Below are 23206 nucleotides of genomic sequence, written 5' to 3' on the forward strand. Positions count from 1 at the left end.
AACGACGGCACCGGGGGCAACAGAGTGGAGGGTTATCAGCGATAACAGGCAGAGCGCCGCGTACAGACCTCGCTGCAACCCTGGCGCAGTTGCAGATGCGACCGACTAATCTCCTTTATGCGGAAGCATTATACCGAGCAGGCCGAACCGAACAATCCTGGTTACGGAGTAACTCGCGGACGGTTACCGAGCTCGCGCCGGAAATAAAAGAACACGTCGGGGGCTTTAAAAGCGCCCCGGCGATATCGGCGTTAGCCGCGCGCCTGTGTCAGTGTGCGAAGATCACAGGGCACTCTCCCCGTCGCCGGCGGGGGCCAGGTTTCGAATCCAAGCGGAAACAAGGCCCGAGAGTGTCCCTATTTTCTTTTTCTCCCTCTTTTTTTTTTATCCATGAACGCTACAAAGCTTCCGTCGAAATTTCAGGCGAGCCTGGCTACGGGTCTGAGGGGATTCGAACGGAATGAATCGCGCGGTAAGCGAGCTTTATGCCGAATAACAATGGCAAGAGAAACGTTCGGGAGGCATCGTGCCAGTTCCGATAAATAAGATGAGATTGAGGTGAAGCATAGAGAACGGGATGGTGCCGTCGCCTCTTTGAATCCTCCACGAATCGCTGGGATATTTCGGATTTTCGAACGCCCGGGGAAGCCGCGATAGCGATCGAACGCCGCGGTACGATCGGCTTGGATATTTCATGAATGTTATGAGAAAAATTTTACTCGGTCCCGAGGTACCGTGAAATTTAACCACTTACCCAATAACGCCTGGAACAGCCTGCTTTTGAAGATGCGGATGACACGCTCGATGGCCAATCGCAGCTGCTTGTCCTGGGGCCTTGTCAGCTTAGCGTGGTAGTCTTCCAGGAGCTCCAGAGCTCTGTGAGCCTCTGAAAGCAAAGAAATGAAGGAATGTAGAAAAACATCGACGGCAATGTACCCACTGTTGAATCTGCGTTCGAATGGTAGTGTACAAGTATCGTATAGATTAAATGAATGTTCTTTGTATCGTAGTCTATCGCTTTGAAAACAGGAACCTTTTAGTGCCTATAATGAGGAGCACGCTTATGTTAGCGCAGTAGGATTAACAAATACAGAACGTAATCTCGCGAGCATAATAACGAAACGTTGCGCTACTGAAAGGTGAAATCTGATATGGAGGAGGGAAAGGAAGAAGAAAATGAAAACAGATCATAGTGTTGCAATGAAACGGGGAAAACAATCGTGATAAAGCTGTGTGGGAAAAAGCTAACGAATTGCGAATCCACCTACATTTTCCGCATTAATATCGCGTGGTTTTATATTTCTAAACGTGAGTGTTGCTCTTGCAGAACGCGGCAGGGAATTACAAATTCTCATAATTTATGAGGATTTAGCGCGAAGACTTTTTAAATTTAAATAAATACTAATATCCGTTGGGTAACATTCGCTAAAATGTGAACCGTGCGTTTGTTTCCACCAGAGGGCAAAAGTCCCGCGCACAAAGGAACGAGTAGCAGGGACATGCATAAAATTGCAAGAAATAAAAGACACGTAGATGCGCAGGTGCATCTGATTTCCAGCGACACACGGCGAAACGGACGTCGTGCACGTGAAATCCCTTTCTGGAGCAACGCTAATAACGAGTCACTCTCGCGCCGAGGATTCGCCTTTACTTCCCGATACTTGGCAGCTCGCAAGTGAAAAACGCATCGTTTCTTGTTCTCGGCAGACATCGTTCCGAGATAGAATCTTGGTAATTAACACACTTTACTCAGCACTCTGATACACAAGCTATGACACTTGATACGTTGGTGTGCTAAAATATTGACATTCCGATTTCAAAGAATTACTGAGAAAGTATGACGCCCCAATGCTTTCAGCCGTACTCTGTTCTACACAAATATTGGCTAAATATACTGGCATTGAAAGATCAAGCAGATTTAAAGCAGAAGCAACTGTGACGCAGGAATGAATCGGAGGATACTTTCAGACCATTTTCTCGCCATTTCCTCGTGCATTGTTCGCAGTAAGAAGCATCTGTCGTCGACGCACGGACGGGCAACAGCAATGCCATAAGAGCAGATAGAACTGCTTTAGAATTCCATATGCACTCTGAAGAAATTCAGAAGGTAACCCGGGTGTGCCAATAGTTCCTCGGAGAAGTCGGACTGAAGGTATCGCGAGTGCGTTTTAAACTACTCCGTTTCATTGTTAATTTCTTCCGGGGATATCCTGGAGGAGGAAGTTAGAAATTACGTCCGACGATAGTTCGGTAGTTCAGAAACTAGTATCCTGGTTAAATATTAGACGCCGATAGCGCGACCACTGGCAATCGTTTCATCTTTAACAATTCGTGTATTTAGAGGAGTTTCTATAGAATCTACCAACGGATTCTACTGAATAATTGTTGAAAACCTGAGGATCAGCTCGACGATCTCCTTCCGGGTAGTTCAGACGGTCGTGGATGAGTGGTCGGCACACTTGTTGATTCGTACTACTTCCTGAGCGAATCCTGAACTTACAAAAAGGATCGATCAGCTCTTAAACGTTCCTACGCTCTCCTTTCGGTTCCTTTCTAAAAGACAGTGACCCTCTTTTGTCCGTGGCACAATACGGTAGCAGATAGAACTACGGTGCGGGTCGCAAACACCGATATAAATGTCTCGTCCGATGATAATGCGAATTTTCACGACTCTACCAGTTCGTCTCCCTCCCCTGACTCTCGACCAGCTCGCTCTTCTTCGATGAGTTCTGCAACTTCTGCTAAGAACAGAGGACAACGGGCACACTTTCGTCTAGTTTCAAGTAAAACGCACTCCAAATCAGACATCCTTCCTTGAGATAACAATCCCCAGGATGAAAAATTCTATTCTGCACTTTCGACCATTGTTGTCGCCCAACAAATCCTCTTTGCGATACGGCGAACTTTTCTTTCGTCTGAATCTATTATATTTAGATCCTACATTACCTAACAATGTCGTTCCAAGATGGTTAGTTGAGAATAAAGCTGTGGAGCTCTGAAGGGGACAAAACAATTAAAACTGCAAGCCATAACGTTCAGACGTCGCCTAAAAGTCGGGCCATTACTGGAAGATGCCTGGTGACTTTAATGAGCATCTCGTGAATGACGTTCTCGAGGACACGATTACCGAGTTATTTTATGTTAAAACGCAATGAAATAGCGCGCGTTGTGTTTTCGAACCTGATATTCCAATCGTCGTAAGTAGGGTAATTGTGGGACAGTTGCCGCACCTTACGCAAAATTGTCACCCTGCCTGAATTTTGCAATGAAAATTTGTTCCAAGGATACATATTATTAGTTGAACATCCTGTCCTACTACTAGCATCAAAGAAAATCCAAATTTTAATATTTGTCACCCTTAAAAATTGAAACTAAAAAACATCCATTTTTTAGGAGAGACGCCGCACGTGCGGGAGTGGTGCCGCATTTCGAAAATCTTTAAAAGTAATAATGGAAACACGTTCTCGCTTATTAATTTAACCTAAACGAACAGCCTAAAGCAAATAAAATCGACAGTGCTGTATTTTATTAACGATAACCCTGAAATACCGAAGGTGCGGCGTCTTTCCCAGTGCGGCATCTCTCCCGCAATTACCCTAATTGGTTCTACCGTATTTCTACCAAGTAGAAGAGTAAAAACGAAGTTTCTTCCCAGTGTACAAGGCTGAAGAAGGTATGCCTCTGGTTTAAGAATTATTTTTCAGATAACCAGTTGGATGTTTACAACGAGCTGAGATAATTAGCATTAACCGTTCTCTTAAACGAGCATGCTAAGAGGGCAATTACTGGTAAATGCTGTATTTCCAAAGCAACCTGTAGCCTCTCGGAGTATAATTGCAGGCATTTCCTTATAGAAGGCACTGGAAATTAGCAGGTATGCCGAAGACAGGAGCATTTACGGTTAAATACGTTAAGTGGCACCTTCAACGGTATAATGTGCCTAGTAGAGCTGGCTAAAACTTTATTCGAATAGTATGCAATGAAAGAAACTAACGTCAGATTGACCACCTCGTCCTTAAACCTTGAATGCCTAATTACTTTACGTTAACACTTGGTTATAGATAAGGGGGAGGTAAAAAACGAGATTGCTAATAAAACACCGCGAAGGAACAAGCCTCAGAGTGGCACTTTGATTTTCAAAAAAGCTCTCTCGGTGCGTGGATGTAGCGAGCGTTTCCACCCGTACGTTCCATTTTCGCGTCGTCCAGGGATACATCGTAAAACGAGAAAACCACTTTGCGCGTAAACGAAAAAAAAGTAGACGGATATGGATACGCTTTACAAGAACGTATTCGCGTTCCACGCGACGCACGACGCATTGTAGAAATATTGTAGAACCAAGCTCAGATCACGTGAGCTATCGGCCATACTGCGTATAGTTTGCACGAGCCTCGCTAACCTCTACCTTTAATCAAATTAGAAGTCACGTTTCAGGTTTAAAGTTACAGCTTCTCCTGTATCGCTGAATTAGTATAGATTAAAAGCAGAATTGAAAGTACAGCAATAATAGTGATCCTTGGTATCGCAGCTTGTGCCTAATCCTAACAGAAGTTTAACAATAGCTCAACCACAACGATGATCCATCTTCTATCTATAATTATATAATCCTTGTGTCACTGATTCATCACCGTCCAGCGTAAACCGCTGACCCTAGAAACAAGAAATTCGAAGGGTATGTTCCTTTTGCGACGTAGATGCTCGATGAGAAGGGATTTTTTGAAATTCCAACCCGAAGGAGGTAAAAAGGGGTGAAATATGTTTTCTCGGACTCCTTATTATTTCTTAGGCCCGATTAGATATCAACTTGGTTTTTTCTTACAAAGGTTACCCACACAAATGCCTAAAAACCAGATTCAGCATTTTACCCTGATCAACCCCTAAGGGGGCGAAACGGGGAAAAATGTGTTTTCACGGATTCCTTACTATTTCTTAGGCCCGATTAAATATCAACTTGGTTTTTACTTACAAAGGTTACCCACACAAATGCCTAAAAACCAGATTCAGCATTTTACCCTGATCAACCCCTAAGGAGGCGAAACGGGGAAAAATGTGTTTTCACGGATTCCTTACTATTTCTTAGGCCCGATTAGATATCAACTTGGCTTGCTAGTGTATTACTGAATTAGTTCGACTTTTGAAAGTTCAAAGTCCGAATATTCAAAGACTGAGAATTCGAGCGATTCAAGCCAGAATGTACTTACGAGATCATTTCAAATGTAATAATTCTAAAACCTAAAGGATGCTGCTGCAAAGTAGACCAATCATATCCTACATACAGAATTTCAATATCTCCTTCCAGTGCGTTCTTCGATGACTTTGGATAGGAACAGTGATGCAAAAACAATAGGAGCGCTGTATAATATTCTGCAGCATTGATAGGTGGTATTTCAACTGAACCCTCCGTGAGAAAGCACACCTGGCAACGTCTCGGCGCCGAAAAATTAGAATGCAGTCCCAGTGGAGCATGTTTGCGCATAGCTTCGCGCGCTGGAACGCACCCGGTTCTGGGACAAGGAGAAAATTTCTCAGGTGTAATAAGAAGGCAACGGCCCAGTCATCTAGCTTCGCGGAACGGGAATGAAACTATGCCAAGTATGGCCATTTATCACGGCTTTATGATTCAGCCGAACGTGGCCCCTGCCTCTTGAATTATAACATCGCATCGTCCGCAGGAAGCGTTCCGGTGCTCGATCTTCGGTAACTATCGAAATTGTTCCCGAACGCCGGTAAACATATTCCGCGTTCGTCCAACACCGTTGACAGGGATTGTAAATGCGATGTAAAAAGCGTTCAACGCTCCGAAGCGCCGTGTCATAAGATGAGTTTCATTACTCCTGTTTACAGTGAGAAATTCAAAACTCCTCCCTCGAGAGGCGGGATGAATTCAAAGGACTTAATTAAGAAAGCTACACAACTGGGAAACGTTCCCGACCTCCGGATTTTTAATCAAAGAAACTGCAAGGAGATGCTTCGAGACGGATAAGAGTTGCACGGGAATAACGTTAAATTAGGGAAATGTAAGTCTCTCTCTCCCACTTTCTCTCTCTCTCTCTCTCTCTCTCTCTCTCTCTTTCCTCGGTCATGAATCGGTTAAATGTATTACCGTTAACTAGAATAGTTTGCAACTAGAGAAGTTTCGAAGACACTTGACGGTGAGGACTCTACTTAAGCACGTCGTGCAGCGAACGTAGAGCAGGGAGGTGTCTCGCACGAAAGACGCGCAATGTGTAATGTAAAAAGTAAGTTGAGCAGGGTTTGATCAAACACCTGGAATGTTGAAATTAATTCAGCCTTCCATTCAGACGTTAATTTCGGGTCTGTATTAAGGTGTGTGGGAGGGGGGGGGGGGGGGCAGTGAAGTAAACGGATGAACGAAGACGGTTGCTACACCATTATTTTCGCCGTTCATTACCACGTGCGCCGGTGACACAGTTCGCACACAATAATTAAAGGACGCCCTGTCCCCTCGCGCACGTCTAATTAAAGCACGCTAATTATCGAAGTGAATTACGGCACCCGTGTCTCGGCGACGTTTCCCATAGCCCACCCTGGCGATGGAACGTTTAAAACACCGCCGAACACTGGTCCCAAATTACATTTCGCTAGTACCTGCTAGCTGGAGCGACCCGAACTGAAAAACGTGCAACGTTAATTGCAATTCCCGGCGTTAAACTTTCCAGCAACAATGCATTTTGCTTCGATACAACGTCTGGGAAAGCCCCTGACGCGAAGCCTGCATACAATAACAGATGCTCAAAGGAATAATTAGCCAGCACTGCAGGCCCGATATGAATGGCTAAAATCTTGAAGACGATCCCGCTCGAGGTCCTCTCAACCTGCATACGTATTCCCGAGGACGTAAAACGAAACAGCACGAGTTCGTTCGCGTGCCCGTCGCAGCATCGGCTGGAAATATTCTTCGGGTTAAGTTTATGCAAATAGTATACAGGCGAAACGGCACAAACTTGGGCATTTATCATGCTTTATGAGACCACGTATAAAAGGCAAATGGAATGATGCTTGTCATTCCCAAGCTCATGAAAAATAGTGGGCGAAGCGTCCCTGTGACCGATGATCCATAACATCCTGTCGGATATACGCTCTGCACACACGAAAGAAACTCGCGCTTCTAAATACGTCCATAAATTCGACCTCGAGGGGGAGGGGGGGCGGAAATACATGGGGGAGGGTAGGGGGCGCGGGACGGTATCCGAGCGGGGGATAAACTTCGTTAAAACGGACCCGATGAAGCGTTTATCGCTTGCGACGGAATTAACGCGGGCAACGAATAATCCTCTGGCATTATAAATTGCGTTCGACTGAACAGGGGCCGTCGGGGCTAACCGAAAGTTAGACGCGAATCAGTTGGCGAAGTTGCGCGAATTCGCAGACACCGTTTAATCCAGGCCATCATATTACCGCTGGTGGCGTCTGCCGCGTAAGATAAACAAGGGAACAGCGGAATACAGATTTTACGAATTTACGGGGTACAGGGAATATCGGGCCCGTAGTTCCGGGAGTTATGGAAATTCGGGATAATTGGATCCCGGGCCGCTTCCGCCTGGCGAAAACACACCAGCGTGGGAGAAATGCAAGTGGGCGTGATTAGGAGACGCGCCGAAACTGTGCCACCTCGTTTTTCGAATTGTCACCATATATATATATCGAACCAAAATGACACGGAACAGGAGTGTCTAATGTATATGAAATTGAAGATGAGGGAAATGAATTATCAGCTGAAATATGCCGGTTAGAGTTTGTTACTTATCCCTGAGGATCCGGAGGGATACCTTTTTTCTCTGTAGCCTTGCGTTTGGTCGTGAAATAAAATATTTCATACTGTCTTCTTCCTCCCGAATAAAGTGGTCCATTTAATAGGCGTTTGTGTTCATCGAGCGGAAGGTAATTCTTTGTCGGCAACTCGGATGAAAATCGCAAGAAAATATCAAATCCTTCAGCCACTCAAGGAGGAAAAGAGAAAAAATTAAAGGTAATAAATTTCCTACGGGTCGATAGGCCGACGTTAAGTCGAGATAAAAAAGTAATTCCGCCCTTCTTAATATTCCGTGCCACCTTTGCTCGTATATTTCCCTCGTGAACGGTGACAAAAGCTTTGGTATACCCGAGAAGCAATCTCTGGGAGAGTCAAAAAAGGACTGGCTGAGATTCATGGCGATCTATTTCGCAAGGAACACAGTGTAAAGACATTCAGCAAATGCAAAATGCTACAGCTGACAGTAATTCAGCATAAAGCATGATAATCAATCTCTCCCGTAATAATCTTTGCGCGGACCTCCGAGTGTAATTGCTGATCATTTTACACGAAAATGTAAGCAACGTTGCGTAACGCCGTAACGAGTTCGATGTAACGCCCGCTATGAATGGAAAAGATCGATGCCAAGAGAGAAAGAGGGAGGGAAGAAAGCAAGCAAGGAACGAAGGAAGTTGGAAGAAAAAAAAGAAGCCACCGACGCTTTACATAGAAGGGAGAAATTTTACGTTTTTCTCGACAAAAGTTCTGTACGTTACTGCAACTAGAGAAAGAGGAACGGATTCATGACGTCCAGTCGACTTTTTCACCTGATGCTTTCCGTCTTTCTCCCTGCCTCCTTCCCACCTCTCTTACTTTTCCTCTCCTATTATCCAACTCATTTGTTCCGTAGGACGGTACACTTTCCAGAGCTACATTTGCATCTTCTGCCATCCGTCTACGTTCAATCTACAGTCTACACGAGCTCGCAATTTAATACAAGGCGTTCCATATTATTGGAGCATAAAATATCCATCGGTCGCGGCACGTAAATATATCGTGCTAAATACAGTTGCTTAGAGTGCTTGGGGATTGTCATGTTTATGGAAATTGAGATGTGAAATGGATATCGAGTTGAATACATACAGTATTGTGTCTGTGGGAATTAATTAGCTACCGCTAAGTACAAACTGACTGGTCAGCGGCGCTTAACTAAGTAGTAGCTGTATGAAAGAGGAATAGAAACCCGAAAAAGTCAGACAAAAGTAGTACAACCTGAAAATGTGTACATATACGTAGACCTGTTGGCGTACCACGAATTTCCAAACAAGGGTAGAACGGTATCATTATCTTTGCTAGACCTATATCAGCCTCTCGGTCAATGGGATTGTTGGGCCATGATTTAAACTTGCATCGTAAAGGTACGATTTCATCTTCGGGTAACGGAGTGTACCATCTTTATAGGCCCAGCGATAACCAGCGGGTCAGAAATTATTTCACGCTTTCAGCACTGGCGGAACCGAACTTTTTACTACCCCAGTAATTTAATTAACTTTGTTTTCTGTTGTCTTTACCGATACTTAGGCCCGCTGTACACATTCGATTTTTTAACGTGCGGCGATGGTACGGCAACGTAATTGCGGTTTGAAGTACTATAAATTAAATTAGCCGATGTATATTTGTTTGCGGCGACGGACGTTCGTGTGCCCCTTTTGCTTGAACCGTAATTCCGGCAACGCAAAAGCACCGCGCGTTAAAAAATCGGGTGTGCGCAGCGGGCCTTATAGTACTTGAAACCGCAATTACGTTGCCGTACCATCGCCGCACGTTCAAAAATCGGAAGTGTGCAGCGGGCCTTAAAGCACAGCAATTAAAATATAACGGCTGTTACATTACCAGAGTCTAGCTGTTACTCTCTGGTTATGTAATAGCAGAATTACTGCAGCAACTTAAAGTTGGAATCGTCAAAGCAAGCCGGGGTCCACTAGAAGTACCTCCTGCAATTTCCTTGATTTTATTACCATCTCTTAAACACGAGGGAAGAATGTCGCGCGGTATTCGCATCGAAAATGCCGCCAATAAAATACCTAACACCGTAAGACGCTTATTCCGCGAACTACACCTACACGAAGGAAGAACCAATAGCAGCATCCAGTCGTCTTCGTAAGTAATTTTATAGGTATTCCTAAAATCTCGCTGCCCCTCCTATTCTTTCCAATTAATTCTAAATCCTTTCTTCCCCCTCCTCTTTAAAAGTCCAACCGTACATCTCATGAAATTCAACATTCCTTTCGCAATTTGATCGGCTCGGTGGACATCTCGCGTCGAGATTCAATAAATCACCGGACGGTATCATCTACCGAGGATCAGGAGACATGAAAAATTGGACAGATCGTCGAATCTGCAGAATCAACACGACGCGATCTGTTCCTGTATAATATCGCGATTCCGGCGGAGTGTCTTTAGTCAGACGATCGTCGCTAATCGGAAATGTCTGCGAGATAACATACGAGTCCGTGGTTGCCGCTGGAATGTTCTCCGAATCGATTCCCTCTTCGACAATAGATAACGCGATGAAAAAGTAGATTCCAATAAGTCCTGTCATTCCAGTAGGAACTTTCATTCGCTTTAATTTGTTCTTTGATCGAGAAATATGGCCGCAGACGTACTCTATAATCGCCAACGACGCGCGAAAATTCATGATTTTCCAACAATTTTGAGGTTCACTTGCAACAACACCACCCCCCCCCCTCCCTTCCCCGTGATATACGCAAATGATAATAAAGAAGAGTCGCAAGGGGGCCCCGAAGGCGATCGTACAAACAGTGCCAATTTAATCTCCATTCTGCGCGCGACAGCTAAAACGATCCTCCGCCCACCCGGCAGTGGTCTGAAGCAACCATAGCGTGAAACCGCGATAATCTCAATGTCCATTTCACCCCCAGTTCCGTTGCGGACCGTTGAAAATCTCGTAAAAAGCAGAAATCACATCGTCCGGCTATTTTGTAAATATTTCCGGTAAACATTTTTCCTGCGGGAGTCTAGCCTGCATTATATCGCGTTTAAACCTTCGTTTATGTGTGAAACTCTAATGGGGGAGACTAAATTCGTTTCAGGGGAGTTGAAGTTGCAATTTGGTGCAGTGAAAGCAAAATGGAAAATGATTACTGCACGGCTATCTCTTTATTCTTCCATAGTCCGGCGTGCCTCTCTCGTTAAGTGTGGCGTTGTTTCTTTAATTTAGAATTACATCGGAACCACCGACAATGTGGCCGTAGGAAGCTAACTTTTCCAGCAATTTTTCGGGCGACGCATCACTGAACGGACTAGCGAAAATGAAATTTCGATAGTTTAATCATCGCAGTGGCACGTGTCACTGAATCACGAGCATCGAATAAATCATCGCACGCCAATCGGCGGGATGGCCGGAACTCAGCAAAATCCAGTGGATTCCGCTTTTTGCCTTTTTTAAAATTCAATATTGAAACCATCAGCTGAACGATAAACTAAAAAACAATATACGATCGATAGAGTGCAAGCAGCGACAGCTGTTGATTTCATTCTACCCTTGCGATATTAAAGGTAGCACGAAACTGTTTTTGATTTTTGCAGCGTTGATAATTTCGAAGCAATTCAGATATTTTAAGAATAGGGGAGAGCGGGGACAAACGTAACGGCGTCGTGAAAGTAACACACCTTCTCTCCTCTTCCACAAACATTTCCAAAACGTTTGTTTCACGCAGTTACATATGTATAGTGTCTCTTTTATTGTACTGAGTGACGCTGAGCAGTAACACGAATCGTATACCCTGGGCAACCTAAACTTGTTATTTAGATCATTCAGGCAAGTTTCTTCTATTCTGCTTTTTTTGTTAATATTCTTAGTTAAACTATAGATATTAAAGCAATTATTTGCTAGAGCGTTCTTAGATAATGTCTTTAGAAATTCCTGTACTTGATTTCAACAAGTCTTGTATAGTTTGTATGTTATGACCGTTCTATTCTGAAAAACATAACTGGGGACAAAAGTAATACGTCACTATGGGGATGAAAGTAACGTGTTACTTGGACGAGCAAAATAGTATACAGGATAGGAATTCTTCAGATGATAATGATTGTCTATGTCTGGTTTGTTTGGACCCTTTCCGTGAAAGCTGTTCGAGAGAGAAGTGGATCAACGTCTAGATTTTAAGGGTTAGTCCCACGCAAACTGCACCGTGGGTGATCTTCACTACGTAGGTATGTCATAATTTTTATTCGGATTATGTAAAATTTAATACCTATCATTCAACTAAATACCAAAGAAATGTCCAAAGCTGCTTTCTACCTTTCGTTATTTCATTTTATTTTATTGTTACTTAAAATATGTGTATTTAAATGTTTTTTTCTATCGTTTTTGTTATAATAAAAATTTTTACTTAATTCTCCTCAAAATATTTAGTGTTACTTTCGCCCCCACCGTATGTTACTTTCGTCCTACCCCTGCAGGACAAAAGTGACAATAACAGTCACTGCGGAAAACTGCCATAACTCTTTGACTACTTATCACGCAAGGCTGAATCTGGGCTCAAATGATAGACCAAGAAACATACTATCTTAAGGCACAATTGTCATTTTTATGTCTATAAAAAGTAATTGTAGGCTAGGCCAAATGTAAAAAATGTTACTTTTGCCCCCGCTCTCCCCTATCAATTGGTTAACTTATTGGAAAGTTTTCGTTAGAGCTACCATCGCACAGACACCTAACACAGAAAGAATAAATTTCCGCGAATTTACATGGAAGGTATAAACAAGCTCAGTTCGCCGCTCGTTCCATTCGATTACCATCCCACAACATTTACCCGCGTGGCGCTGGCTAACGTCTCCAGGTTAAAGAAGAACCGTAGCTTAACTGCTTCATTATGCAAAACCTTTCGCTATCTTTTCCCTAAATAAGTTTGGGCCCCGTGTTACGTCGCTTCCCATCCCGCCGGATCGTTGCTCGTTTAGCGCTAGGCTACCCCTAAAATAACGCTAATCTTCCCATTCTCCGCACTAATACGCTTAGAAATATACCCGCCCGCTTAAGGAAACTTGCTACGAAACGAGGAAGGGCCACAATCGTTTCTGTTCACCTGCAAAACACATTTCCCCGGAACGGATTTACAGGCTGCGCCAAGTGCACGCCCTTCGCGTAAAAGCTCTGCAACAGAATTACACGTCCCACGAACGCGCGCGGAGTAAAGACACGCTCGCGTAAAGATCGAAGTGGCAAGCATTTGCAAGCAGCCAGTCTATGCGTGAGTAGCTGAAACGGATACCACCTATTCGTGGGTACACGCGTTCTGGATTTTCTAGTGGAGGAGAGTCTGAAGAGTGGCACAAATCGTCGCATGTCGAGAGGCCTGACGAATTAGTTTCAATCCCCTTGACGCGACTAAACATCTAACAATCTCTGTTGGTAAGAAGGGCGTATGGCCATGGTGCTCGGAAGGCGACAACAAAGAACTTACGGTATCGCTCGAGGTACAGCACAGTCGGCAGATAACAGCACATGCCGTTATCACCGTGCACGTGGGCATACATGTCTGCTAATTAACACCCCGAACCGGAGCACGCGAGAGCGTTGCCGTGGTCTCTGTGCCTAACAGCGGGCCTCCTCTGTCAATTCGCCGATCCACTCGACGATCCTCCGCTGGTAGCCGGAACAGCCGCATCCGGCAGAACGCGAGTACATGGCCGGCGACTACTGGAGTCCGGGTACACAACGTGTTTATCCGTGGCGGATATGCGTGCGGCCTGGGGGATCGATGGGGATCGATCGGCTTCTCGTCGATCAGCCGTCTTTTCGACGGCGGAGGAACACAGTGGCGCGAGGCTCGCGTCGCGCCAGCCCGTTGTTATTGTCACCGGCAAATACCACCGATCACCAATAAAGTCTCAGTCCGTTCGAGGAATGTCGTCGTTCCGTTTCTCTTCGCCTTCGCCCGCGAATCTCGATCCGTTCTCTTGCAGTCACCGCCGGGGAACGCCGTTCAAGCGACCTGTGCGCACTGTATGACGAGGAGACTTCCGTCGACCGATTTTAATTGCAGATTCGAGCACCACCGCGATGCAAACTTTTCATTACCTTTACGCGCCGTCTGCGCTCAGGATATTCGAGAAGCAGGAAATCGGGGGAGGGAAATTTTGTAGTTTGCGCCAGTTTCACCGTTTGCACCAGTTTCACCCAACTGCGGGGACTCGCGGGCGCCGGGAGCGCGCGAGATAAATGCACGCGAAGAAATTAAGCGTGGTCCTTTTACCGCGGGATACAATTAGACGGGAAGAATGATCTATTTAGGGAGCGTAATTTCTCAACGGTCTTTCTTTCTGGCAACGTTCTGAAATTACACGCGGCTACCAGCTCCGGATTCGAGACGAGGCAAACCTCTTCTTTTTTTTCAAGAATCCTGTCTAATACACGCTATACCAGCCGAATTTCATTGTTTCCTATAATGCCACTGCTATTTCGGGTTCAATCTCTATTAGGCAGACGTTTCTGAGCACAGCGGCTTCTTGTTCGCGCTTCGGGACTCGACCACGCCGCTTATATACGCGCACAGAGGAACGTGGATTTTTCAATTGAAAAATCACACGCGAAGGACTGCTTCATTATACCGCGCGCGATATCAATGCCCGATAGGATTGATAAATGATCTCCTGACGTACGCGGCTCGGGCTGAGCAACGAGTCCGAATAGTTTATTGCCGAAGTGCGTTCGACCGTCACAGATGAAACGAATGGGCCCGGCGCCGCTCTTAAATCGTTCCTTTCGCATCGGAAGCGCGATAACGATTTTTAACCGCAAGGTACCTTGTCCCTTCGTCGACTGACAAACGACACGCCGGCCCTGCGCGAATGGAAAACAGTCGGGGCCGTGATATCCACCCTGGGCTAACACGATCTGCTCCGGAGGACTGTTATGCAACTGCACGGAAAATGGTCCAAGCCAAGTGCATTCGTGATGCCAAACACGCGCACGTGACCGATTCACCTGAACCGGACACGCGATTGATTTGCGGATGCGAACACTTGTCAACGAGTTAATTGCGTCGTCTACAGTGAGCTTTTTTCCCTCCCCTTCCTCCCCGATTCAACGACGCCGAAGTGACACGCCGTACCGGCGAATTACGCGCATCGATTACGAGATTTTCACGGCGCAGCCAGTTACGAATTTAATCACAGACGACCGGGGGCTTGCAGCATCGTGGCATCAGATACGAGCGATTCGTACGAATTTGTTAGTTCGGAATTAATTAAACTATTATAATTCCTGGCACTGTACGAGTATTTCTCTAGATTTGTTACACTTCAGAATTTCGTACGGACAATATAATTTCTCGCGGCTCTTCTACTCTGTCTTTCTATTGCGGTCGGTGATATAGAAAGCTTTCGCGACGAAAAAGTGGTAATTAACGAGTGAATTCCGACGACTGTTTAAAGTTCGTAGGGGCTAGCCAGCGGTACTGTAAAAAGTTTGGTTGAAACTGGTGGACTGGGGAAAGTTTCTCTAGCTATGACGAAAACTGGCGTTAATTGGGAGTCGTCGAAAGCTCTCGACCAGTCTATCGGCGGTAACTGGCGGCTGATCAGCGCTCAACACCGAATCTCGTGTGTCTACTGTTTCGTAAACATTAACTTACGTAACAGCCAGTGGATTGAGCAAAACGGGCCTTGTAATCAGGCCGCGCGAACGACAAATCCGCAATTAATAATTACAGGTCGCGCCGCGTCATTACTCATGCGGGACAATGACATCGAAATCGGCGTTCCATCGATGGAGGAATCTTGTTAGGCCTCGGATTACCGATCCACTGCACGAATTAATTCCAGAAAATTCGGGGAAAATACGAATCACTGCACCCCGCGTTTTACACACGGCTATTGCTTAGGACACCGACGAGCCACGATAATGCTCCCGCTGCGCTCGTTATTTTAGCCACATAAATCTACTATGATCTCTATTGTTATTGCCGGCGACGCGGAATTTCCCGCCGAACCAGCCCGGCCGAGCAGCTCAATTTTTCAATGGTAAGAGCATTTGAGATTCGGCGCGAACAAAGTGCGGAGATTAAAAAAGGGAGCCGATTGATTATTCGGCCCATTGTTTCAGAGGAGTACTCGAACGCCTGCTTCGGACGATAAATCGTCCCCGTGCATTACGGATGGCGGTGTAAATAATTTATGCCCGCTCGTAAGTCAAATTCTGATAAGCGAATTAGTCGCGCTACGCGAGGATCACGTAGGTGAGTGTTATCGAGCGCTACTGGCGCGTCACGCGCTGGCAATGTTTACGGATGCATCTTCACGGAGGCAGTACGCGATCCTTTTTCCGGAAGGCAACTGAAAACCGTGCCCGGCTAGAAAAATGCCCTGACAAATTGGCCGCGCTATAGGGGCGACATTCTCAGCGGACGCAATTCGCAGCGAGAGATTAACATCGTGCCAATAATAGCGCCGTCGCTTTCTCGCAGTTTTCCATTAGAATTTCCGAAAAGTCATTAAACATCCAGTGTGTTTTTCAAACAACGGCGCCGTCGAAAACAGATTTAAGCGTGCACAGAGAACATTCTCGGCGAGGCGTTACAAAATATTAAAACAGCTTCGAGCCGGACGGTCCGAGTTGTTCGATGCACCCCGAAAATATGTTGGAGGAACGGCAGGAACGGTCTTCGATCGACGGTGCACGATTTGCCGTTTCGTCTGAGCACACAGAGCGTGAACAATAATTTCGTGAATTAACACGTGTCACGGTAGAAGCGATAGCACTCTTGATAACGGTGCGCCGCTGAGTCACTGGGGCGACACAACCGAACGCACCAAAACACCGCTCGCGAAATCGCCGAAACTAATCACTCGCGTTGCACGAACTGCAGTCGACGCGGTGTGTGTCGGTGCGCGATCATCACGTGTTAACAGGGACGACCGTCAGAGTACTTTTTCCACGGGATTTGGCCGGGACATCGGGAAGGCAGAAGCAACGCAGACAGAACGCCCGCTCGGAGCGGCTTTAACCCGCTGACTGCCGGAGTCGCCCCTTTTCCAACCCCTTGACTCGCCCCGGACCACCCCCGAACTCCGCTGTGCTCCTGGCCCCTCGCAGCCTCCAACCCCACACCCCCTCCCGCCCTCCTTCATCCCTCCAACTTCATCTACGACCTCTACCTTCGCCTCTACCTTCGCGAAATCCTTCCACCCACCGGTACATGTACTCACGCGCAACCACCGCAAAAAGTATTCGCACGGCTACTCGTTTCACCCACCGCTAACGCGCCTAGCCCTCAACGACATTATGATTGGGAAGCTGTAATATAGGTCACCTAGAAAATAACTCCGCCATTTATATTTCTCTGTCAAAGTAAGGGTGCTAAAGAAATTACGGCGCACGAGTGACTTTGCTGATAAATGTTTCTAGTAGCGAGCGAGTAGGTGCCCTTGATTAACGGGCTGCTTCTATTCCGTTTCATAAAAACTGCGAATCGGAATACTTTTGCTATTAATGTGCTCCGTGCTTCGCGTATCGGCCCAGTCGATAATAATCTGAATGGATATATGTACAATCGTTGCGTTTATTATCCACAGTCTATCATTGAGAATAACATTCAGCATTAATAACCGGCCATTCGAGTATGTATTCAGTCGCGAGTGCGAAAGTCAGTTAAATTTTTAACCGCGGAAAGCCAAATGCCAAATGAAATTCACGCGGCATTGTATAACGCGCGCAGTACCTAATTGCGCGATATAGTTTCAAATATAAATTCAGAATAATCATGTCGCGCGACAACGTGGAGCCTAGAAAATAGAGATGGTGAATTTTATGAGGCAGACTATGGTAGAGTGTGCAGTACTTTCGTCTAATGAATGACAGTTCGCGTTACCGTGAATATTAGGGACAAGTAGTATTATACCACGCTTACAAGGAAACATATCGAACCCGAAAATTCTGATTGTAATGAACTCCGTACGATTGTAGAGCATGTCGAAGTATGTAAGAAACGATTTTTTTTCTGCGGAAAAACACTCCGAGGGGATGAAATCAGCCCCCAAATTTTCAGCGATTTTTCGTTTTTCGAGTATAACTTTGTAACGGTGCGAGGTAGAAGGAAACCGTAAATGGACAAAATGTTCAGTGTTTGATGCCGTGTAACGCGCTGCAAAAGAAATGTTTGTACGTCCAACAATTTATAAATAAAAAGAATCCTCGATTGTCAAGTGGCAGATGGTAGTAATATGGAGAAAGGCGGAAAATTTTTGTAAACAAATAAACAAATGAACCAAAATTGTTTCCTTTTACATTTTAGTAAACCATTGCGAATTATAACTTTTACACGGAAAAAGATCGTGCCCAACCCTCACGGTTAGAAATTATATGTAAAATAACGAAAATTTTAATTTATTTATAAATTGTTGAACGTACAAACATTTTTTTGCAGCGCGTTATACTTTAAAATTTGGGGGCTGATTTCACCCCCTCGGAGTGTTTTTCCGCAGAAAAAAAATCGTTTCTTACATACTCCGACATGCTCTACAATCGTACGGAGTTTCATTACAATCAGAATTTTCGGGTTCGATATTTTTCCTTGTTAGTCAGACGCCGCGCATCCACCAAAATACGCCGATTTAAAGCATTTCTAATCTCATTTCCTCCGATTCCTACTGTCATTTTGAACTTATGCAAGGAGGCAAGGGAATTTCGTACAGCCCAGTTAAAAAACAGAAAGGTAGTTTTTAACCAGCCCGGTGATTAAAATTCGCGATCCTCTTTTGCCCATTACGAGAAGAACGAGGTCTTTTATTTGAGTTCCACGCTGCAAAGTGGAATAACGTTTTGACTGGTTACAGAGACTTGGTTAGGATGTGAAAGCAAAGGTATGAATGCTTGACGATCCAGTACGATGAAAAGATACCGAAGCGAGCATGCAACACTTTGCACAAAACGAGACAGTCGACAAGCAGGACGAACATTCAAAAATGTCACGGTAAAATTGGACCGCGCCTTACGAGTGCCCCGAACGTCTGTTTTAAACGTCGATTGTTTGATGTTATCGTTGATCTAACGAAGGCTAGCAATAGGACAAAACGCACAGAGGTGGAAAAGGAACACGAAGCAGCCTTGTTTTTCTTCCTCTCTGTGCTCTATCGCGGGGTTGAAGAGCCGCGTGAACAAGTATTACGGGATGAAGAAAACGAGATAAAATCCCATGAAACGAGAAGGCGATGGAAGAAAGCCATCCGCGGTACCGACTTCTCTTCGTTTCAGCTTTACGTCTCTCGTTGACTGGGGTGAAGAATCCTGCTTTCACATCGAAAGTCCCCTTAAGAGGTAAAGAAGAAAAAGAGGCGAGCACGAGATGGGCGAATCTCCTTCTGGGATCTAATAGCTTTTTACGCCTTATTACTCATCGTTACGGCTAGGAAGAAAAAAAGAAGGATATAGAAAAAAAAGTATCCGCCTGATACCGTTCGATTATCAAATTTCGCTGGGCCCCAGAAGTGAAAAATAAAAATAGTAATTACTGAGCCTCATATGTTTGAATTCTCAGACAACATGGACCTGACATTAACAGGAAAAACCTGTGTTAATCTCGAGGGTGGCTTAATTCCACTTTGTGTATTTGTTAAAAGAGGCAAAGTTGTAAATGAAACGGCGAAGGATCTTTGTTCGTTTATTGTGAAAAAGGAAGATGAACATAGTCGCGAGGCAAAAAGCAAAGTGACCCAATTTGAAGGTTTACTCGAATACTCGATTCTCGACAGAACCGAATACATCACGGAGCTCTATAGAGAATGAAATTTCTAATGGAGTATGAATTCGGGCAGGCTTTGTGCCCGGCCTAATGCGATGAAAAAATAAACGAGTTCTCCGAATATTTTATGGAACTATCAATAAACAAAGCGAAGAAGTACAACTGACTGAATCATGAAACTCGATATCCAACATTCCCAACGTTAAACTAACACCAGAAGCGATGAAATTCGCAGGAGACCTTGCGCGAGATAAAGAAAGGAATTGCAGAAACATTTCGAGTGAACGTAATCTGTGCACTAAATGCTAGGAGGTGACAGAGGCAGCTTTTCGAATGGCATTATTTCAGGATCGGAAATCACAGCCTTGACTCGGGTAGTTGAAGCGAATCGGCTTATGACTCAGCCGGCAACGATGTGCGCCCCGTAACTTAATTACGGATTTAATTACAAAGAGCGTTAATTATTCGAAGTTTAAGCTGCGAGGCGGCGATACATCGGGCTCAGTTTACAGGAAGAATCAATCTGATTTCACGGGCTGTCGGCACGCGCGTTGAGTTCCGAACTGAATTAAGACGGACCAACGAGCAAGTGATTTAATCGCGCCCCTGCGCTGGCCCCTAATTAATGAGATACAAGTAGCCCTCTCGCCCTTTGTTGGAAAGAATCTAGACAGCCTGCGAACGCGAGAAACCGTACTTTCTCGGGGTTCATTTAATCAGGACTGCTCGATCAACACACCCGGATGGATGCATACGGGAAAGTGTACTCTGCCTCTATCCGAATACACGAACACTTTTGTCCACGGTAATGAAGAAAAATATCTCCCAATTTGTGTACAGTAATTTTACATAAAAGCTTAAGAATTCGATATGAACTCTGTATTAATATTCAATTCCGTTTAACCTCGTTACACGGTTTAGTGAGCTGTGATGGAACCAGCGAATGAATAGGAGAATATGAAATCATTATTCTATGATACATTAATTAGTAACACGTATAATTAACTCCACGCCTGAGCATTCGGTTACTATCTCTCGCAGCACGGAAATGAAATTTATATCGAACAATGAGAGCAATTAGTTTCCTGCGCAAAAGTCTATTCTGCAGTGCATTTCCGTGATATAAATAGTCGAGGCATTGATGGATTGTGTACACAGTGTTACACGCAAACAATTCCTAACAACAGCAGGGCGGTTGATCCCGAAAACTCGAAAAGATACTTCGCCCGCGTAAGTTTGTATTTCATCACGCTGTTTGGATTTTTACATCTTCCTCTTTGTTGTTACTAGTTAGAGAATTTCGCCTGGAAAAATCCCCATTTCGATCGATGCCACCTTGCGTCAGCACGTAAGAAAATTGAAATTTTCTTTGCCGGTGTATTCGGTAAACGCAGGGACGGCACACTCGATGGATTTATGGTGGATATCGCCGGAAAGCGAGTATAGATTGAAGAAGACCGAAACCGAGAGTGCAAACACTAGGAACGGCAGTCACCAATGACGGAACGTCCAGGGGTAAGCAAAGAGCAATCACACAGATTCTGTGTATTCTACAGCAGGATCAACCGAGGGAAAGGTGTTCTCGTAAATTAAAATTCGAGCGAGGAACGCGCAACTTCTGAATCTTTCGTTTCCCACCAAACAATAGCGAAGTCCAGTAAAACGTTCATTTCCTTGCGAGATGTTTTAATTCGATAGTAAGCAACAAAAGTAAACGGTATCCGCCATAAAATCCTCCCGAAAGTGGATCCCTAGCCGATCTGTACATAAGGTGGAAGACCAGTCCCGACAGAATTCCCATTAATCCACCAACGGACGTTGTAAACCTCTGCGATGCATGAGATTAAAGGTAGATACTAGCAGAATTCTGGATAAAACGCGAACGTCTTTACACCTGGGTAGCAATAAAATCCGTGTGATAAATCTGTCTGCTTCGATGAAAAATAGTTCATCGCAATGTGTCAAATAAATGAATATCAAATGATGCTCGCATAAATCTCGGAGTAACCGAAACCAGGATGAAGCAAAGTCACACGGCCAGAATGTCCTCTTTCCCGTTTCGCTAACATTACCTATTCCACCGCTAGGTTTTACCTTCGGCCCTTTTCAACGTTCGAGCAGCCACTTCCTTTTACCTTGGGGAGTGATAGCTTTCGAAACGTTACATTATACACCAGCAACTCCTTTCGCTGGTACGTCAGTTCATCTTTGCCTCCTTCGCCCGTCGATAAAATAGACGGAGAAGAGGACTGCGCAGAGAGCAGAAGAATGAACGCGACGTGGAAAGGACGGAAGACAAGGAGGCACGAAGAGAATGGCTAAGATAAAATTGCAAGAGAACCGCGACTGCAAGAACATGGAGTATGCACCAGGTATTATCTATATGCGACGAGTTTATGAGCCTCTAACCCTCTTTACACTCGCGTCTCCGTTCGCCGCCTTGTTTCGTCATCTGCTTAAAAGTAAAACATAATCCAGCCACTTACACTCACGCCTTTCCTCGAGTATCGCCAGCTCAGAGCTGCCCTCGGTCTGTGAAATGTATTTGCGATGTTTATAGGCGTACCTTATCGATTTTGTTCATGAAACCAATCTCCGCTGTCTACGATCTTTCTTGACACTTGGCCGGGAGGGTAAACTCAGCCACGACCACCGAATTGAACTTTCCACGAGGTACGTACTTTGCAAAAACATATCCCACCGTCTCCTTTGTTTGATATTCCAGGGGAAGTTCGGCGAACATCGTAAAAGATGAAAAGCGCACTACGGAGAGATTAATAGAGCGACACTGCTGAGCATAGCCTGACGAAATTACACGGAACTTCCTGCGTAAAGTGAATAAGGGAAGTAGTAATCCGTGTACGACAACGGAGCAGCTTCCTCCGTGCCGTAAAAGTCTTGTCGAGTCCCTCGACCGTCGCTGAAGCATTTGGAACCACGCAGTTCCCGAAACTGAACGGGCAATTAACAACGAAAGCCCTTGTACCATCGTTTACGATCTTCCGAGTAGATTAAACCGTGTACAGAGAACACAACAAGAAAAGGTGCTACACGTGTTGTTGCGTCATAAACCAACCAAGCGGAGCATCCGCGAAAGATACGCGGCAGGTAAACGGTCGCGTATAGTTCAAACAGCAAGCGTTACGAATCCGATCGGCATACGGGCGTCTTCGCAAAATATCAAGCGATTCGATCGACTCCGACTAGAGCCGCACACCTTCGATCGGGTCGCAGTTATACTCGATAATAAGCACAGCTGCTCAAATTCAATTATACGGTTCCCGAGGGCAAGTAATCCAATTTGCACGTCATCAAGTCACGCGGGCGAAACTAGTTCGAAGACCCGGCCATACAACCGACCACATGTATCAAATATTGAAGTTCCTAGATTGCGCCGGACTGCCCTCGGGGACACCAAATAACCGCCGCGGCCTGAAAACGCGCGAAGCCTTGTGTCGAAACACGTCTCTAGTTAGCCCGCTGCGATGATCTGCATCGACGGGACGTTCTAAAGGGACTCAGCTTCCAAAGGAAACTCGGAATCAAGTTGTCACAGCCAGGCGCATCGAGTCCCCCGCCCTTGTCTTCCGCATTTTCGCGTTCCCGTTCCTCCCTGTCAGTCGCCTCGAAAAAAGAGAACAGGCGCAGAGGAATATATGACGTAAGCGTTACGCTAAACTGGCTGACT

The 23206-nt window shown here is 45.3% G+C and overlaps 1 protein-coding gene across 1 annotated transcript in view; it reads right to left on the reverse strand.

Moving 5' to 3' along the window:
• Positions 1 to 23206, reverse strand: part of LOC143366331 (uncharacterized) — a 91144-nt gene that overhangs the window by 26743 nt on the left and 41195 nt on the right. The window contains exon 3 of the mRNA XM_076807349.1: positions 755 to 886. Coding sequence (XP_076663464.1) covers positions 755 to 886 — 132 coding nt within the window. The remainder of the gene's footprint in view (positions 1 to 754; positions 887 to 23206) is intronic.

Source organism: Andrena cerasifolii, chromosome 2 (assembly GCF_050908995.1).
Source record: "Andrena cerasifolii isolate SP2316 chromosome 2, iyAndCera1_principal, whole genome shotgun sequence".
Taxonomy (NCBI): domain Eukaryota; kingdom Metazoa; phylum Arthropoda; class Insecta; order Hymenoptera; family Andrenidae; genus Andrena; species Andrena cerasifolii.